At 42.4% G+C, this 19,514-nt stretch overlaps 1 protein-coding gene across 1 annotated transcript in view; it reads left to right on the forward strand.

Moving 5' to 3' along the window:
- Nucleotides 1–7,815, forward strand: part of LOC124775932 (farnesol dehydrogenase-like) — a 69,364-nt gene extending 61,549 nt beyond the window's left edge. Inside the window, exons 7-8 of the mRNA XM_047250776.1 lie at nucleotides 7,003–7,124; nucleotides 7,789–7,815. Of these exons, the coding sequence (XP_047106732.1) occupies nucleotides 7,003–7,047 (45 nt within the window). The 3' untranslated portion in view covers nucleotides 7,048–7,124; nucleotides 7,789–7,815. The remainder of the gene's footprint in view (nucleotides 1–7,002; nucleotides 7,125–7,788) is intronic.
- Nucleotides 7,816–19,514: the final 11,699 nt, after the last annotated feature.

Here is a 19,514-nt window from a genome sequence, read left to right on the forward strand (position 1 = left end):
ACACTATTCCAAAGATTGCAGGAGCTGACAAGTGCGAGAATTATCAGACAATCAGCTTAACATCTCATGCATCCCATTTGCTGACAAGAATAATATACAGGAGAATACGAAAGAAAACTAAGGAGGTGTTAAATAAAGGTCAATTTTGCCCTAAGAAAGGTAAAGGCACCAGAGACCCAGTTCTGAATTTACGGTTGATAAAGAAACCAAGCGTAAAGAACAATCAAGAGACGTTTATAGGAATTGTCGACCTGGAAAAAGTGTTCGACAATGTTAAATGTTGCAAGATGTTCGAAATTCTGAGGAAAATAGGGGAAAGCTGTAGGGAAAGATGGGTAGTATACAATATGTACAAAAATCAAGAGGAAACAATAAGAGTGGAAGACCAAGAACGAAGTGCTCGGATTAGAGAGGGTGTGAGACAGGGATGTAATCTTTAGCCCCTACTGTTGAATCCATACATCCAAAAAGCGATAACGGATATAAAAGAAAGGATAAAGAACAGAATTAAAATACAAGGTGAAAGGATATGAATGATAAGATTCGCTGATGGAACTGCTATCCTCAGTGAAAGTGATGAAGAATTACAGGAACTACTGAATGGAATGGACAGTCTAATGAATACAACATATGGATTGAGAATAAATCGAAGAAAGACTAAAGTAACGAGAAATAGCAGAAATGAGAATATCTGGAAGTAGAAGATTTTAAGGAATCCTGCTGCCTAGGCAGCTAAATAACCCATGACGGACGGAACAAGGTGCATATGAAACGCAGAATAGCACTGGAAAAGAAGGCATTCCTGTCCAAGAGAAGTATACTAGGCTTTAATCTGAGGAAGAAATTTCTGAGAATGTACATTTGGAGCACAAGATTATATGGTAGTGAAAAGTGGATTGCGAGAAAAATGGAAGAGAAGAGAATTTAAGCATTTGGGATGTGGTGCTGCAGACGAAAGTCGAAAATTAGGTGGACTGATAAGGTAAGGAATGAGGAGGTTCTGCGCAGAACTGGAGAGGAAAGGAATATATGAAAAACACTGACGAGGAGAAAGGACTGGATGATAGGACATTTGATTAGATATGAGGGAATGACTTCTATGGTACTAGAGGAAGTTGTAGAGCGCAAAAACTGTAGAGGAAGACAGAGACTGGAATACATCCAGCAAATAATTGATGATGTAGGTTGCACGTACTACTCTGAAACGGAGAGGTTGGCACAGGAGAGGAATTCGCGGCGGGCCACATCAAACCAATCAGAAGGCTTATAACACAAAAAAAGGAAAGAAAGATAGAGAGAGAGAGAGGGAGGGAGGAAGAGAATCTCCGAATACATCTATCTACATCTACGTGATTACTGTGCTATTCACAATAAAGTGCCTGGCAGAGGGTTCAATGAACCACCTTCATGCTGTCTCTCTACCGTTCCACTCTCGAACGGCGCGCGGGGAAAACGTTCACTTAAATTTTTCCGTGCGAGCCCCGATTTCTCTTATTTTATCCTGATGATCATTTCTCCCTATGGAGGTGGGTGCCAAGAGAATGTTTTCACAATCGGAGGAGAAAACTGGTGATTTCATGAGAAGATCCCGTCGCAACGAAAAACGCCTTTGTTTTAATAATTGCCACTCCAATTCACGTACCATGTCTGTGACACTATCTCCGCTATTTCGCGATAATACAAAACGAGCTGCCCCTCTTTGTACTTTTTCGATGTCATCCGTCAGTCCCACCTGACGCGAATCCCACACCGCACAGCAATACTCCAGAATAGGGTGGACAAGCGTAGTGTAAGCAGTCTCTTTAGTAGACCTGTTGCACCTTGTAAGTGTTCTGCCAATGAATCGCAGTCTTTGGTTTTCTCTACCCACAATATTATCTATGTGATCGTTCCAATTTAGGTTATTTGTAATTTGTGTAATATGTGTCCCACACTGGCCAAATGAAAATGAGTTCAAGTCCAGACTCAGACAAATTCAGAGTCGAAATGAATGAGGATTATTACTGGGACAGGGGGAAAGACTGAACTTGCCTGGGCAAAGCAGGATTGTATAACTGGTATGTGCTAGTGGGACTACCGGTTTTTCTTCTTAGTCCTCGCTCTTGGCACCACATATATGACGCATTGCCGATCCCGGGGTGTGAAGATGGGATGAGAATTGATTAGGGCTAGGTCTTTCTTAGAAACGATGTTGTGCAGGTTTGCGGCTGCCCAAGCGAAGATATGCGGTTGGTGGGTTTGGGAGCATCAGGAGGGGCTAAAGGGGTATGGGAAGTTGAGGTACGGATACATACCATCTCGCAGCAACTCCACTAACATGTCCATCACCATCTTAGCGGCTTGCGGGTTGTCTGTCAGCGGCAGGTGGTCGCGTTTGGCAGCCTCTTCTTCAACCATAGCAACGATAGCAGCGACTTGTGTGGCTTCTTCGTCCTCTTCTTCCGGCTGCTGTGCCGTCTCCTCCGTCTCCTCGACCACCTCTCCAGCAACCTGCGGTTTCGCATCTGCCAGAGAGGCGGTCGTCTGCGTTTCCGCGCCTACCGCCTTCCTGGTGGGGGTCGACGCCTCTTCTTTGCGAGTCGCAAGGATCAAGGCTTCCGTCACTTGCCACACCTGACGGCACGCCTCTTACAATTCCTCCCTCAGTGCCACCCTCTCCTCCACCACGGCGGATTTGATCGTGGCTTTCTGTAACGATTCACGCAAACTATCGTAGTCGTCTTCTTGGCGGCGGCGCGGCCCACTTCCCCCTCTTGGACAGGGGGCGGGGCGGGCGCCTTGTCTCGTTGGCCCACTTCCTCAGGTTTAGCGGCCTCAGTCTTCTTGTTCTGCTTGCTCCAATTCTTGGTACAGCTGGAGTGACGATGATTTGCAGCATGTGCACCACCGCAGTTGACTAACTTCGGAGCAGCATCTCGCGGCTTATTGCAGCCGCGTGTATCGTGTGCCTTTGGGTCTGTCAGGTGCGCGTGGAACGGCGTGCCACGTCGGAGCAGCTACGAAAACAATGGTGTGGTGTACTACGAGGTGCAATGATCATTGCTGTCATTTTTTGTCAACAAAACAACTGAGGCGTCTTTCAGATGCAGTCCAAGAACAATGACCAGGAAGACTGCATGAAGTAACATTGTTGTTGTTGTTGTTGTGGTCTTCAGTCCTGAGACTGGTTTGATGCAGCTCTCCTTGCTACTCTATCCTGTGCAAGCTTCTTCATCTCCCAGTACCTACTGCAACCTACATCCTTCTGAAACTGCTTGGTGTATTCATCTCTTGGTCTCCCTCTACGATTTTTACCCTCTACGCTGCCCTCCAATACTAAATTGGTGATCCCTTGCCTCAGAACATGTCCTACCAACCGATCCCTTCTTCTAGTCAAGTTGTGCCACAAACTTGTCTTCTCCCCAATCCTATTCAACACCTCCTCATTAGTTATGTGATCTACCCATCTAATCTTCAGCATTCTTCTGTAGCACCACATTTCGAAAGCTTCTATTCTATTCTTGTCTAAACTATTTATCGTCCATGTTTCACTTCCATACATGGCTACACTCCATAAAAATACTTTCAGAAACGACTTCCTGACACTTAAATCTATACTCGATGTAAACAAATTTCTCTTCTTCAGAAACGCTTTCCTTCCCATTGCCAGTCTACATTTTATATCCTCTCTACTTCGACCATCATCAGTTATTTTGCTCCCCAAATAGCAATACTCCTTTACTACTTTAAGTGTCTCATTTCCTAATCTAATTCCCTCAGCATCACCCGACTTAATTCGACTACATTCCATTATCCTCGTTTTGCTTTTCTTGATGTTCATCTTATACCCTCCTTTCAAGACACTGTCCATTCCATTCAACTGCTCCTCCAAGTCCTTTGCTGTCTCTGACAGAATTACAATGTCATCGGCGAACCTCAAAGTTTTTATTTCTTCTCCATGGATTTTATTACCTACTCCGAATTTTTCTTTTGTTTCCTTCACTGCTTGCTCAATACACAGATTGAATAACATCGGGGAGAGGCTACAACCCTGTCTCACTCCCTTCCCAACCACTGCTTCCCTTTCGTGCCCCTCAACTCTTATAACTGCCATTTGGTTTCTATATAAATTGTAAATAGACTTTTACTCCCTGTATTTTACCCCTGCCACCTTCAAAATTTGAAAGTGTGTATTCCAGTCAACATTGTTAAAAGCTTTCTCTAAGTCTACAAATGCTAGAAACGTAGGTTTGCCTTTCCTTAACCTAGCTTCTAAGATAAGTCGTAGGGTTAGTATTGCCTCACGTGTTCCAAATTTCTACGGAATCCAAACTGATCTTCCCCTAGGTTGGCTTCTACTTGTTTTTCCATTCGTCTGTAAAGAATTCGCGTTAGTATTTTGCAGCCGTGACTTACTAAACTGATAGTTCGGTAATTTTCACACCTGTCAACACCTGCTTTCTTTGGGATTGGAATTATTATATTCTTCTTGAAGTCTGAGGGTATTTCGCCAGTCTCATACATCTTGCTCACCAGATGGAAGAGATTTGTCAGGACTGGCTCTCCCAAGGCCGTCAGTACTTCTAATGGAATGTTGTCTACTCCCGGGGCCTAGTTTCGACTCAGGTCTTTCAGTGCTCTGTCAAACTCTTCACGCAGTATCATATCTCCCACTTCATCTTCATCTACATCCTCTTCCATTTCCATAATATTGTCCTCAAGTACATCACCCTTGTATAGACCCTCTATATACTCCTTCCACCTTTCTGCATTCCCTTCTTTGCTTAGAACTGGGTTTCCATCTGAGCTCTTAATATTCATACAAGTGGTTCTCTTTTCTCCAAAGGTCTCTTTTATTTTCCTGTAGGCAGTATCTATCTTACCCCTAGTGAGATAAGCCTCTACATCCTTACATTTACCCTGTAGCCATCCCTGCTTAGCCATTTTGCACTTCCTGTCGATCTCATTTTTGAGACGTTTGTATTCCATTTTGCCTGCTTCATTTACTGCATTTTTATATTTTCTCCTTTCATCAATTAAATTCAATATTTCTTCTGTTACCCAAGGATTTCTACTAGCCCTCGTCTTTTTACCTACTTGATCCTCTGCTGCCTTCACTACTTCATCCCTCAAAGCTACCCATTCTTCTTCTACTGTATTTCTTTCTCCCATTCCTGCCATTTGTTCCCTTACGCTCTCTCTGAGACTCTATACAACCTCTGGTTTAGTCAGTTTATCCAGATCCCATCTCCTTAACTTCCCACCTTTTTGCAGTTTCTTCAGTTTTAATCTACAGTTCATAACCAATAGATTGTGGTCACAGTCCACATCTGCCCCTGGAAATGTCTTACAATTTAAAACCTGGTTCCTAAATCTCTGTCTTACCATTATATAATCTATCTGAAATCTGTCAGTATCTCCAGGCTTCTTCCATGTATACAACCTTCTTTTATGATTCTTGAACCAAGATTAATTTGTGCTCTGTGCAAAATTCTACCAGGCGGCTTCCTCTTTCATTTCTTAGCCCCAATCCATATTCACCTACTACGTTTCCTTCTCTCCCTTTTCCTACTACCGAATTCCAGTCACCCATGACTATTAAATTTTTGTCTCCCTTCACTATCTGAATAATTTCTTTTATTTCGTCATACATTTCTTCAATTTCTTCGTCATCTGCAGAGCTAGTTGGCATATAAACGTGTACTACTGTAGTAGACGTGGGTTTCGTGTCTGTTTTGGCCACAATAATGCGTTCACTATGCTGTTTGTAGTAGCTTACCCGCATTCCTATTTTTTTTATTCATTATTAAACCTACTCCTGCATTACCCCTATTTGATTTTGTATTTATAACCCTGTATTCACCTGACCAGAAGTCTTGTTCCTTCTGCCACCGAACTTCAGTAATTCCCACTATATCTAACTTTAACCTATCCATTTCCCTTTTTAAATTTTCTAACCTACCTGCCCGATTAAGGGATCTGACATTCCACGCTCCGATCCGTAGAACGCCAGCTTTCTTTCTCCTGATAACGACGTCCTCTGAGTAGTCCCCTCCCGGAGATCCGAATGGGGGACTATTTTGTCTCTGGAATATTTTACCCAAGAGGACGCCATCATCATTAACCATACAGTAAAGCTGCATGCCCTCGGGAAAAATTACGGCTGTAGTTTCCCTTTGCTTTCAACCGTTCACAGTACCAGCACAGCGAGGCTGTTTTGGTTAGTGTTACAAGGCCAGATCTGAAAAGGCTCCCGCCCCTCTTCAGGAACCAAGCGTTTGCCTGGCCTCTCAACAGATACCCTTCCGTTGTGGTTGCACCTACGGTACGGCTATCTGTATCGCTGAGGCACGCAAGCCTCCCCACCAACGGCAAGGTCCATGGTTCATGGGGGTAAGTAACATTAAAAAAAAATTAAAAAAAAACACTATTCAGGAATTGGGCTGGGAAGTCATTTCGTACCCACGTTATTCACCTGGCCTTGCGTCCTCACACTTTCACTCTCTATGGAACAACCTTGAAGGAAACTTCCTGGCAGATTAAAACTGAGTGCCGGACCGATACTCGAACTCGGGACCTTTGCCTTTCACGGGCAAGTGCTCTACCAACTGAGCTACCCAAGCACGCCCCGTCCTCACAGCTTTATTTCTGCCAGTATCTCGTCTCCTACCTTCCAATCTTTACAGAAGCTCTCCTCCGAACCTCCTGGAAGAAAGGATATTGCAGAGACATGGCTTAGTCACAGCCTGGGGGATGTTTCTAGAATGAAATTTTCACTCTACAGCGGAGTGTGCGCTGATACGAAAATCACGTGACATCTATAGTCGTGGAATCAAAAAGTTACTCCTGCACTCGCAGAACGTTGTACAAAGTGAAGAAGAACATATTATTGATGACTAAAGTCTCTGTTATATGTATCTGTTGCGTTTACTAAAACTATGGAAAAACGCTACAAACTTATGTACCAACCTTTTACTTTCTTCCCTACTTCTCCTCTTAACTAAAATGTTTACTCTGTTTCAGGTTCACGACATCATTATTCGGCCAACAGCAGAGTTTTACGGCTGATTTTGCACTGAATATTCCTTTCAACGTACTGTAATTTCTAATTCAAATGTTAACAAAACATCTGTTTTAAAGCTATATACGAGGGTTATTCCAAAAGTAAGGTCCGATCGGTCGCGAAATGGAAACGACTATGAAAATCCGATAAAGCTTTGCACAGATGTGTTGGGTAGTGTCTCTAGTATAGCCCCAGTTAGCATCACGTCGCTCTTCTCATTTCTGAGCTCGCAGTGAGTGCGTAAAGATGTCTAGAAAATAGTGTCTGCCGCCAAGTACGAGGGCCTGGTGAGAGATTTCGCCTGAAGCTATGCAGCCAACATTACATAACTGTCGTGCTGTTTCGTCTTCACGACAATTCTCAGCCGCATTCTGCAGGGGCAATGAAGATGCTCCTGCATCGTTTTCAAATGGAAATGTGAGATTACCCACAATACAGTCCGCAATTGTCTCCCCCTGAGTTTCATCTCTGGTCACATGAACCGCTGTCTTTGAAGACAACATTTTGACACAGACAACGAGGTGTAGGCCAGGGTGGAGAATTGGCGGAAAGCACTGGCGGCTGCCTTCTATGATGAGGCTATTGAAAAGTTGGTACAACGCTATGACAAAAGTCTAAGTCAGAACGGCGACTACATAGAGAAGTAGCTGAAAGGTGTAGCTAATTGTTACAAGTAAAACATTTCTGATGTTCACTGTGGTTTCAATTTGGCAATCAATCGGACCTTACTTTTGGAATAACCCTCGTATATATACTGTCAGAGTAGTTATAAATTACCTTCACACTGTCAAACCTGTCACACAATACAAAGTCCTTTCCTAGTTCTATGTGTTGTACTGCCTTCCCTGCGCAATGAGCACTACAGCCATACTGATGGCCAGTGTGTAGCCTTTTCATTATTTCTGGAGGGGGACGAAGGTCGTCTCTCTCCGGGAAAGCTGACCACGTATGTTCTAGTGCCATTCCTACGCAGTGTCCAACACCACGACGAGCTGCAGTCTGAGAAATGTAAGTATCTGAGATCTGATAAATGTTCCTAAAAAAAATAAACTGGCTATTGGGTAATGAGCTGACCTCACATCTAGCATCGCCGACTGAAGTAATAATCTCATAAATATATTAGATGTTATCTGAGCTAATGAAACATCCAACCACCATGAAAACATTATCATGCATGCATATCCACTCATGAATATTCACCTCAGTACTATAATAAACTCGCAGGTTCGAATCCTGCCTCGGGCATGGATGTGTGTGATGCCCTTAGGTAAGTTAGGTTTAAGTAGTTCTAAGTTCTAGGAGACTGATGACCTCAGAAGTTGAGTCCCATAGTGCTCAGAGCCATTTGAACCATTTTAACTATAATAAACAACCTTACCAAAGTGAAACTCACAGGGCGTAAGTTCAGTATATGTTTACTCTGCAAATCTGGATTAGTAATAAAAGCTATTGCTCTCACATGAATTGGGACCAAAACAGCCGTCAAGACAGCATTGCAAATATTTGAATAAATACTATTACATAAACAACAGAAATGTACAGAATCCACCGCTTGGACCCACAAGAGCACACAAGTGCAAGAAGTAATTCTCAGTACCTGGCACTTTAAAGCCTTCTATAGTTTATCATTCATGATTTTGTTTAATTACTTCACTTCTGCTTCTATCTGAGTAGTTGTAAAGTTCACAAATATTGACGTATCATGTTCTAAATAGCAGCATCGTCACCACTGAGTTTCACAAACGACGAGATACCTTGAGATTACGTACATAACTTCTCTGAGGCTGCAATAAAATCTATGATGCCCATACAAAACACACGATCTGCCACCAAAGTTTTAAAAAAGCACATATAATTCAGCGTGCTGGCAATAAAACATTCGAAATTCTGAAAGTCTTAAGAATTTAGTGCACACATATATAATTATGCGCTATAAACAACTGCATCACAGCACAAACAAGTGGAGAGCATCACTGACTGATTACCAACTGACAGTGTCTCTGAACTGTGCCTCAAGTAAGTGAAGCTTTTTACTTCGCTGATGAAATGTTTATCAGAGACAAAATAATGTTAAATGGCTTCATTATGCGAATGTAAACTCCCGATAACAAGGAGATATTCTGATGGAGACTTCCAGGACATGTGGCCACACTGCACCCCACAAGTGAAAGAGACCAAGAGACCTTGTTGACAGGATAGAGTAACTGACTGTGACGTGTGTCCTAGTACACATTACTCTATGTAAATGCTTGCTGTCATATGCAAATGAAATGTTTAACAAAGAAAAAATATATACAACATCACTTCGGCTACCTGAAAAGGAAATTAAAACGTCATGCATAATGCAACCATTTTCAAACATCTCTGTGTTTATGACAGTATTGGAACAACCTGTGTTCTAGCACAAAGTACCGTTATCCAAGATGGCGTCGATGACGTCACCTAACCCCAACCTGCATTCTAGCACAAAGAACGATTATCCAAGATGGCGCCCGTGATGTCACAGACACACCCCCAGTGACATCATCCAAGACGGTAGATTTTGGCGGGAAGTTTGAATTTTGGCGGGAAAGTGCCACGTCCCCCTTGCCCAGAAAAATGGCGGGAGGTTCAAATTCCAACATGATAATGCATCACACCTAAGAAAATCGCGGGAAGATAGGTCACTTGCGCTTTCGCTACGAACGTAAGAAAATTGTGGAAAAGAAAGGACACTTGTACTAACCTCAGCCACCGGACCGCCACTTCCTCCTACGAACTGGCGCCAAGTTTGAATTCTGACAGTAAAAAAAAGGTCACTTCTGCTTTCGCTACCAAAGTAAGAAAATTGTTGCAAACGAAGCTCACCACCACCATTAACCTAATTCACCAGGCCGCCACCTCTTCCTATGGGTTGCTGGTAAAAGGACTCAGCCTGCACTAGGCTGATGGAGAGAGGAAGGAATGTACTTTATTTATTTGGGGGCAATTTATTTAGGGACGGAGTATATTTATCACAGAACACATGCTCTGATAGTTCCCACAGCATACAGACCTGCAAACTATTCCTACATAACTCATGTATAAGATTGTGGACACACACGCTTGCTAATTGTAAACAGTAAAAAATAACCAATTGCACAGCCTACAGACATGCGGACATGTAAATAATGCAATACCATTCAGCCAAAGAACTCTTAAACAATAATAATCCATCTAAAAGACTCTGCTTTCTAATCGTCAACTATCGAAATCATACACCAGCCTTTATTTAAGGAATTAGAGGCTGCACCACCACCCAGTATATTCGCCACTGAGTCCAGAGCCCAACTGACTTAGTTCATATCTGTGCCACTAGAGGACGCCTGTAGTGACATTAGGTGAAGACGCCAGTACCGTAATCTAAGATGGCATCACCTAATGCGTTCACCACGAGCTCCAGACCCCAACTGTCTTAGTACAGTTCATCACCACCAGAGGACGCCTCCGTGACACCAGCTGATGACACAAGTACATTTATCCCTGATAGCGGCAAACAATGTGTTCTCCACGAGGTCTAGTTCTCAGTACCACCAGCAGCGGACGCTGTCATCCTTTTCGTGATGTAAACCAAGATGGTGAGGGAAAATGGTGTGAAAACCACTCAGCCTGCTCTGGGCTGCTGGGGAGAGCAAGGATGGAATGCAATCTATTTATTTTCAAACAACTTATTTAATCGTAGAGTATATCTATCACACTGATACAAAGCATCCACCCTAATGTGCTTGGCGTCACAATACACACTCTGCAGACACGCAAACAACACCCAATTTTCCGAAATAATTTCAGTACATACCTGCAAACTGCTCCTAAATAATATAGCACAGTGATGTGTACACACACTAAGTACTCGTAAACTGTCCAAATAGCGCATATCATGGCCTGCAGACCCGCTCCCGAAATAATGCAATTAACGTGCGCAAGCACAGTCCACCACGCCCTGTCCATTAGAGTAGACAGGAGGTAGCGATAAGTGATGTATCCCTCAGATGTCTAACCGATCACAGCCCTGCTTGGCTTCTGCAAGCATGAGGTGGCGGCACCCCCATTCGTACGTGACACCTGAGAAATTCCTATCCAAATACGTGTTCACCTACACACATGTGCTGACGTGATCGAGCAGGAGCGCAACCGCGACCTGCAGCCGAAAGCTGGCCAAAGTTGTATGTAGGCGCCGTTAGTGACCGAGGGCTTATTTACATAGCGTGCAATCCAAGCAGAACCGCGCGCGTGGGATGTTCCTAGCTACCCTCACTCTAACTGCAGTCTGGCGAAGACACTGCAGAACTCCATTCAACAATAGCAGAACCTGCTTTCCCCTTAGTGATTCTAATGGACCATAAGTGACGACTCGCCATCTAAAACGTTCTCAACTTTATTCTTACGTCACACGGCACTGTAAAAAAATAACACCCAAGTCAACCTCGCAGAAAGTTTATAATGTCCCAGAAATAGTTAACGTTCGATTTCTAAATGTCTCAGTTTCTGTGCACGGAAATTCTTCCCATGACAGAACCTGTTTGCGAAAATAACATCGAACGCGCTCTTCCCAACGCTCCTAACTTGGTAGCCTTGCAGCTCTCAATATATGCAAACGTTCCCTCCTATATCCCACCACAATCAATCGAGCACTCTGATTGGCACTTATCGAATTTAGATGCCGAATTAGTGATGCAGCTGGCATCGAAGCACCATACGCCTTTTCTTTCTGGGACTTTCTGTCGTTGTTTTGCACAGATCAACAAATTGCACTGACAGTTAAACACGCAAATGTTGAGATTCACAAGAATGTTGGAAGCGAGGAAGATATTTACCAGTTTAACTAAAATTAAATACTACCATTGCTGCTACATTCTGACACCGGATAATGTACAGTTAATCTCTCCTCTTGCCGATTGCGCCTCAGTATCTATAGCGCATATAACTTTCCACGTAAAAAATCGCTCAGCATTATCCATGTACTCAAGCTATATGTCATCACGATAGGTCACACAGTCATCCTCTCTAGTCATCCCAAAACATAAACAATAATAACTTTATAATGCAATATATACACAGTTTACACAGTGTAGGCCACACTAACATTAAAATTGAGAGGAATGTCGTTACACGTATTGCCAAATGCATTGAGGTTAACGGATATCATTTTGAGCATTTTTTGCATTAATGTGGTATTTCTACATCTACACACATACTCGCAATCCACCATACCGTTCGTGGCGGAGAAACTAGCATCTTCTCTCCCTGTTCCACTCCCAAAAAGAGCGAGGGAAAAATGACTGCCTATATGCCTCTGTACGAGCCCTAATCTCTCTTATCTTATCTTTGTGGTCTTTCCGCGAAACGTAAGTTGGCGGCAGTAAAATTGTACTGCAGTCAGCCTCAAATGCTGGTTCTCTAAATTTCATCAGTAGCGATTCACGAAAAGAACGCCTCCTTTCCTCTAGAGCTCCCACCCGAGTTCCTGAAGCATTTCCCTAACACTCGCATGATGATCAAACCTACCAGTAACAAATCTAGCAACCCGCCTCTGAATTGCTTCTATGTCCTCCCTCAATCTGACCTGATAGGGATCCCAAACGCTCGAGCAGTACTCAAGAATAGGTCGTACCAGCGTTCTATAAGCTGTCTCATTTACAGATGAACCACATCTTCCCAAAATTCTACCAATGAACTGAAGACGACCATCCGCCTTCCCCACAACTTCCATTACATGCTTGTCCCACTTCATATCGCTCTGCAATGTTACACCCAAATATTTAATCGACGTGACTGTGTCAAGCGCTACACTACTAGTGGAGTGTTCAAACATTATGGGATTCTCTTCCTATTCATCTGCATTAATTTACATTTATCTATATTTAGAGTTAGCTGCCATTCTTTACACCAATCACAAATCCTGTCCAAGTCATTTTGTATCCTCCTACAGTCACTCAACGACGACACCTTCCCGCACACCACAGCATCATCAACAAACAGCCGCACATTGCTATCTACCCTATCCAAAAGATCATTTATTTAGGTAGAAAACGACAGCGGACCTACCACACATCCCTGGCGCACTTCAGATAGTACCCTCACCTCCGATGAACACTCACCATCGAGGACAACGTACTGGGTTCTATTACTTAAGAAGTCTTCGAGCCACTCACATACTTGGGAACCAATCCCATATGCTCGTACCTTAGTTAGAGGTCTGCAGTGGGGCACTGAGTCAAACACTTTCCGAAAGTCAAGTCATCCATGGTTCGCAAGATATCATGTGAAAAAAGGGCGAGTTGCGTTTCGCAGGAGCGATGCTTTGTAAAGCCGTGCTGATGCATGGACAGCAACTTCTCTGTCTCAAGGAAATTCATTATATTCTAACTGAGAATATGTTCGAGAATCCTATATTTACAGGTAATCACGTTGTAACAGCATGCGTTCTCAGAAATGATAAGTTCACGAAGGTACATGTATCACATTGGAACAACCGAAATAAAACGTTCAGACGTACCTACGCTCTGTATTTTAATTTAAAAAGCTACCTGTTACCAGATGTTCGTCTAAAATTGTGAGCCATATGTTTGTGACTATTAAAACACCATCTATCACAAAGCGAAAAAAGTGGTCCAACTAAAACATTCATATTTCTTTACGTACTACACGAATATGTAATAAAAAATGAGGGTTCCTATTTTAAAAAACGCAGTTGATATTAGGTTGACCTCTGGCATCGCCATCTAGCGGGCCAACCATAGCGCCATCTGGTTTCCCCATTCAAGCTAGACGAGTTTCGTTCTTTGTAGTTTTTTCGTTTGATTCTTATTTCGTGAGATATTTGGCCTGGTCACTATCAATGGACGACCCTGTGTGTGTGTGTGTGTGTGTGTGTGTGTGTGTGTGTGTGTGTGTGTATTGTATGTGTGTATGCATATGTAGTCTGAATCTCCTAAAGCTTGCACAACAAATATTGTAGAAATAGAAAGTGCTATTGACCTGTGTTTTCTACGGAGTGGATTTGTAATCGAGAGCTCGAATTGTTAGCCAAGCAACAGTTCATAATAATAATTACAAAGTGTATTTTTTGCATTCTAATGCGAGACGTTTTCGAGATATCGTGTTTTGAAAAGATCCTATACTGACACTTCTATAATACCTGTGGTACCATATACTAAAGAACAATACAATGCATACAGTAGTTATGTGAATTCTGACTGGTAACAAGACAACTGAACATTACAGGTCTTATCCAAAATGGGCACTGACAGTGGCAAAGGACGCTTCCAGCGTGGTATGAAACGACTGCTGCACATATGGTAGCATTTCAGCAGAGATGTCCAAAGCAGGTTGCACTAATACGCCATTGTATATCATCGGATGTAATGGTATGGCCTTGTAGATAGCGTCTTTCCCACAGAGAAAAGTCTACAGGTGTCAAATCCGGGGAATGGCCTTCTGAGTCCAATCCAATGATTTTTAAACAATTCATGAAGACATGCTGTTGTTTTTCATGCACTATGAGCTGGACAGCCATTATGTTGCTACCACAGGTTCCTCCTCCTAATCAGCAGAGGAACTTTTTCTAGCATCCGCGGGAGATGGCCTGTTTGGAGACTGCATACTTGCTCACATTCAGTGTTTCGTTTATGAAACATGGCCCGAGAAGTTGACGGTTCATTATCCCTCACCACATTTTACATTGTGTGGATGCTGATGTTCCACCAATGGGGATTGTCAACAGACCAGTAGCACATGTTTTGGCGGTTTACCTGGCCATACTTGTTATCTATAGACTCTTTTGGGATATCTTGCTTCAGACACTGTGCAAGAAAGATATGCATTCCTCCTCCACTCTCCATATACCATGAGCTTTTTCTGCAATGGTACATCCCATCGTCCACTCACGACCTGCTACTTGGACTGTTTCGCACTAACTGACTAGCAAGACGCAGTGCACTCAAGGAACGTACGAGTACACTGTAAGGAAACCTGACAACATCGTACCTAGCAACTATACGGGTTGAAATGAACAAACAAGTGTCAATGTCGAAAATGTTCAAAATGGCGATATCTCCTAAACAACTTGCACTTAAGTCCAGCAACAAACACCACTGACATTCTAATTCACCTTAATTTTACTATGTTAATGTCAAAAGCCTCTGACTACCATCCATTCTATGAGAACCGCACATCAATAGCTCTTTTCATTTCCACAATTTCTGCGGCGCAAATTTTAGGTGATTCGAGCAGCAGGCCTGCCAGCAGAAAAGGAGGTGAGAATTATCGTATTGTGGAAGAGAAACAGTAACATCAGAATGGATTGGTCGAGAGAACTTTGTGATTGCGATTGTGAACTAGTTGTAGGATGTCACATGGATAAGAAATTCTTCAGGGACATTTCAACTCTTCTACAGCTGCCCAAGTCCATTGTAGGTGATGTGTTTGTGAGGTCGAAATGCGAAGGAACAACCACAGCAAAACCAAGACCAGGTGACCTCATGTACTGAAATGAAATGTCGTGTGACGAGGGCCTCCCGTCGGGTAGACCGTTCGCCTGGTGCAAGTCTTTCGATTTGACGCCACTTCGGCGACTTGCGCGTCGATGGGGATGAAATGATGATGATGATTAGGACAACACAACACCCAGTCCCTGGGCGGAGAAAATCTCCGACCCAGCCGGAAATCGAACCCGGGCCCTTTGGATTGACAGTCTGTCGCACTGACCACTCAGCTACCAGGGGTGGACACCTCATGTACTAATGAACAGGGACTGTCGAGCATTGCGGAGGGTACTTATAAAAATCGCACGAAATTAGCGGAAGGAAACAGAAGTGCAGCAGTCAGAATGACTATGCATAGGGAGTCAAAAAAAGTGGGGTCAATGGTCGGGCAACTCCTCTAAAGCCAAACTGTCGTGTCGTCTGTGCTAAGCGATGCATGAAATGGCATAGAGAGAGACACCACTGGACAGTGGATGACTGGAAAGAAGTGTTTCGGAGCGACGACACACGCTATTCCTTGTGGCAATCCGATGGAAGTGTTTGGGGTTGGCAGTTGACTGCAGAGCGTTCTGGACAACGTTACCTCCCATTAGGTATACTGTCAACAGTGAATTGCGGAGTTTTTCATGGTTTTTCATGGTTAATGTGTGGTCCCCATTTTGCGTTTACGAAAACGGTAAATGCCTAAGGATAAGGACACATTTTACAGCATTATGTTCTAGGTCCAGCAGTGGAACAGTTCCGCAGTGATTATTGTATCAGTATATCGGTGCACCTTGTCATAAAGGAGCAGAATGGGGCACTCCGCAGAACTCACGGACTTTTAACGAGGTCAGGTGACTGGGTGTCACATCTGCCGCACGTCTGTACGCAAGATTTCCACACTCCTAAACGTCCCTATGTCCACTGTTTCCGATGAGTGAAGTGGAAACGTGAAGGGACACGTACAGCACAAAAGCGTACAGGCCGACCTTGACTGTTGACTGACAGAGACTGCCAGCAGTTGAAGAGGGTCCTAATGTGTAATAGGCAGACACCTATCCAGACCATCACACAGAAATTCCAAACTGCATCAAGATCCAGTGCAAGTACAATGACAGTCAGGTGGGAGGTGAGAAAACTTGGATTTCATGCTCTCTCATGATGTCTAATAACCACTGAGGTCACTGATATGGAGTACCTGCCAATAGGTGGCAGCACAATGCACCTAATATGAAAAACGTATGTTTTTGGGTGTGTCCTGATACTTTTGATCACATAAGGTAACTCCACCAATATACATTACAGTAAGCAATTTTGAAAAATATGGCTGTCTCTCAGCAACAATATATTAGTTTCAGCATAGGATTATACAGCCAACCAGTTGGCTGTATAATCCCATCCTGAAAAGATTACTCTATGCATAAATTCTGTTGCATGCCACATATTCAGCTAGAACAGCTGTCTGTAAGTCAACACATAATTCAGAGTGATTGTGTAAGTCTCAGGGATATGAATGCTCAAGGAGAAACATGTATTTGATATGTTAACTCAAAATTCGAAACTAGCATTCAACATACCAAAACGAAATTTGAGTGTTTCTGGAGTGGAATCACCATGGTAACTTTGTGTGTGGTGGCATAAAGACATTTATTTCTCTCTCGCTCTGTTTGTGAGTGGAACAGAACAGGAAATGGCTAGGAGTTGTACAGGGCGCCCTCCAGCATGCACTTTATGGTGGCTTGTGGAGTGTGTAACTAGACGTAGATGTAGCTGCATTTTAACTCTAGAACGATTCTTTCAGAATGGCAACATAAATGACAGAAAAGAAAAGTTTGGTGTTAGCAGGGAAGTACCCACATGCTGGACACTACATTCATAAGTGTACCCAATCACACTATATGGATCATGGCCAGAGAATTTGGAAGTAAAACTGGTTTATTGAGCCTAATTTCCTTAACAACTGCGAAACATGATATGTATTTAAAGTAAACCTTAAAAATATGTAGAGAAATGCTATGTATTATCAATGTACATAAAATAAACAGTACCCCAAGTATGGATAGAAAACCCTCAAAGTAATAAATAAAAACATTAAGAAACCAGCTTTTGAGCATTATCCTGACTGTGTTATTGACATCCAGTATGACAAGTACATTGATCTCAGGAGTATATATATTATGATAACCACAATGAAATTGTAGAATGATGAAATCTTCCCATAATATCGATCACTGCCAGAAATACCAGTCATTTGAACGAAATCATTTCAATCATTTTGGGTATGATAAAGTGGCATGTTATCGAATTATGATCTATGGAGGTGGTGGTTTGAGAATTACACAAACCAACATGCAAAACATTCCTGTGTAGACATGTCAAAATATAAAGCTAACACGCAGATATTTACTTTAAATGCATTTTAGGAGTTATAGACATGAAAGCAAAATTTGCAAAAATGGAAATGGTAGTTGCACAGATGATAGATCAGATACTATAGAGAGAAACGAATCGCTTTCCGATAAACCTTCAAATCAATCATGGTGGTGACTTTTGTAATAGATTTTTCATGGTGGTACTGGGGAAGTATGGTACACACCACTATTCAACACTCCAGATGAAAGCAAGTATTGTGGAACATCTTAACACAATGATAAAATCTAAAATGTCGATCCATATGAATCTTCATAGTTCATGCAAATGAACTGATATATTCACACAAACAACTGATCAGTGTAACAGAACCATACATTGAACAATAAAATGAGGCCAATTGACATTCATGATAACAGACTTCTAAACATGATATGAAGTCATTTTAAAATACTGGAATCTCGCAAACATAAATTTAATGTAGGTGTTCTCTTCCATATTTTCAAATACTTGACAGCATTCTAGAAATATCCACGAAAAGAGTTTGTTGAGATTTTCACAGTATCTGAGGTGCAGCAGGCGCATCCAAGAACACATGTCTTAAAGGATACCAGAAGTAACAAGTACTGATGAGTTAAAGGTCAGGATATTTCAAAGAAGGGTTCTGCACTAAATTTATGAAGCATTTGAGGATAATAGTGGTTTCTGGATATCTAAAGCGAATACAGATTTGGACTGCCTTATGCATGGAGCGGACATTATAAGAATAATAAAAAGAGGGAGAATAATGTGGGCTGAACATGTGCTTAGTGTGAATCCTGGAAGAATGGCTAAAAAGGCTTTGGAATGAAAACAATGAGAAAGGCACCAAAAGCAGTGGATATAAAATCTCTCCAAGGAAGGCAGAGAACCGTTCTGGGGACGGCAGAATGGAGCTCACATACATTTGTGATGCCATGAGAAGAAGAAGAGGTAACTTTCGTTAGTTCACAGCTTCTGCACTTAATGGGTAGAGAGAAGTTCTCTATTAGTTGTGTTTATTGAAGTATGTGGTGTGAGACATCAAGGAAATAAGGCAGCTATTTGTTAGCATGGATTTCCATTCCATCACAACAGGTAGCTGGTTATCAAAGACATGCTACATAACAATGCTTGTAAATACTTTATCTTCGCAGTATCTTAGCATGCCTCATAGAAAGGGCATCACACATGGTTGTGGTAGTCTTCCAGACAAGCTGCCAATATAGTTGCACATTCCAACTTCGCTGGAAGAAAGCTTGAAAAAAGACTAGCAAGTGTTGGTAAAGAAATAAATATGTTAGACGACACTTGCCAAGGCTGCTGTGTTATATATACCAAGACTAAAGATCAAGCAGAATGTCACACTCAAAATTGAGTTTTAAATGATGAAGCTATGTATATATATGGAAGAAGAGACATTGTTGTAGGGCAGTGTAGTGCAGCAGTCACCCTAATGCTATAATTAACAGAGATCTGGTGCAAAGAACATTTTCGAGTAAAATTTCCAGGTTGCATACAAAGAATCTAATTTTGCAGTTTTCCCCAACCAAGAAATCTCATTTGCCTATATCAAAAAACTATATTCTATGTAAATAAAA

This window comes from Schistocerca piceifrons, chromosome 2, assembly GCF_021461385.2.
Source record: "Schistocerca piceifrons isolate TAMUIC-IGC-003096 chromosome 2, iqSchPice1.1, whole genome shotgun sequence".
NCBI classification, from domain to species: Eukaryota; Metazoa; Arthropoda; class Insecta; order Orthoptera; family Acrididae; genus Schistocerca; species Schistocerca piceifrons.